Genomic DNA, 1,745 nt, shown 5'->3' on the forward strand with positions numbered 1-1,745 from the left:
ATGACCACATAACACTAATATTAAATGACATAAAACATTAGTAGCGCATAAAATAAATCCCTTCTATAATGTCCATCATACATACCTTAATATGACTAACCACTAATGCGAGTTATGGTGGTTATACATAATTTTGTGCTACATACTCCCTTTCATATACTACAACATTAGCAACTTATCATACTAGGTTCATAAATTATAAAACATTTAACATTATGGTCCACAATAATGTCTCATGGAGACTTATCCTGTAATATCTCAAAACAATAATGTGTACACCATTATGAGAAACAGGAAATTTATTAAAGTATATCAGAAACACATAATTGAGCTCAGAGTGTCAAACATCATAAAGAAAAACATTAATCATAAGTACAACCAAGACCCATTCTATGTACATGTTCTTTAAATGTCTTTGGTTGTAAACCTTTCGTTAACGGATCTGCAATCATGAGATCAGTTCTAAAATGCTCAAGTGACACCCTTTGTTTCTGAACTTCATCCTTAACGGTAAAGTACTTTAATTCCATATGTTTGGCACCTTTTGATTACTTATCGTTCTTGGAGAAGAATATTGCTGCAGTATTATCACAATAAATTTTCAGCGGCTTGATAATGGTGTCGACAACCCCAAGTCTTGAAATAAAGTTCCACAGCCATAATGCATGAATTGTGGCTTCAAAACATGCCACAAATTCTGCTTCCATTGTGGATGTAGCAATTACGGATTGCTTAGCACTCTCCCACGATATTGCTCCTTCAGCTAATAGGAACAAGTAGTGTCAGCACACCCACCATGATCTGAATCCGAGTATCCAATAACTTCCAAACTGTTGGATCTCCTATACGTGAGCATATAATCCTTCGTTCCTTTTAGGTACCTCAAAACTTTCTTTGCAGCTTTCCAGTGATCAATTCCTGGGTTACTCTGATATCTTCCTAGCATTCCGACCGCAAAAATAATATCCAGTCTTGTGCAAGTTTAAGCATACATCAAACTTCCAACAATAAAAGAGTAAGGAATTGACTCCATTTCCTTTCATTCTACATCATTCTTTGGACACTGCATGAGACTAAATTTGTCCCGTTTTTGAATTGGAACAATTCCTGCTGAACAGTTGTTCATGCTAAATCTCTCAAGAACTCTTTCGATATAGCCTTTCTGAGACAGTCCCAATAGTCCTTGTGATCTATCATGGAATATTTCTATCCCTATCACATAGGATGCCTCACCCATATCTTTCATTTCAAAATTCTTAGAGAGGAAATCTTTCTTCTCACGTAACATGCCCACATCATTAGCAGCAAGCAAAATATCGTCAACATATAGGACTAAGAATATGAACTTGCTCCCACTGATCTTTTGGTATATATACCGATCAACGGTGCTTTCCTTAAATCCAAAATATATGATGGTATATTTAAACTTTATATATCATTGTCGTGAGGTTTGTTTGAGTCCATATATTGACTTCTTTAATTTACACACCATTTGACCTTTTCCTTTAATTTTGAAACCCTCTGGTTGGTCCATATAAACTTCCTCCTCGAGGTCTCCATTAAGAAAGACAGTTTTCACATCCATTTGGTGTAACTTTAAATCATAATGAGCCACCAAAGCCATAATAATTCTTAAAGAGTCTTTTTTTTAGACCGGTGAAAAGGTCTCTTTATAATCAATGCCTCCTTTCTGAGTATAACCCTTGGCAACAAGTCTGGCTTTATATCGTTCAATATTGCCATTT

At 35.3% G+C, this 1,745-nt stretch overlaps 1 protein-coding gene across 1 annotated transcript; it reads right to left on the reverse strand.

The window, feature by feature from the left end:
* Positions 1–548: 548 nt before the first annotated feature.
* On the reverse strand, positions 549–946 carry LOC132628824 (secreted RxLR effector protein 161-like). The gene is made up of 2 exons (XM_060344588.1): positions 796–946; positions 549–763 (listed from the first exon to the last, which is right to left on the reverse strand). Exons 1-2 carry the CDS (start codon positions 944–946, stop codon positions 549–551), a joined length of 366 nt encoding a protein of 121 aa, XP_060200571.1.
* Positions 947–1,745: the final 799 nt, after the last annotated feature.

The sequence above is a fragment of the Lycium barbarum genome, chromosome 2 (genome assembly GCF_019175385.1).
Source record: "Lycium barbarum isolate Lr01 chromosome 2, ASM1917538v2, whole genome shotgun sequence".
In the NCBI taxonomy this organism is placed as follows: Eukaryota; Viridiplantae; Streptophyta; class Magnoliopsida; order Solanales; family Solanaceae; genus Lycium; species Lycium barbarum.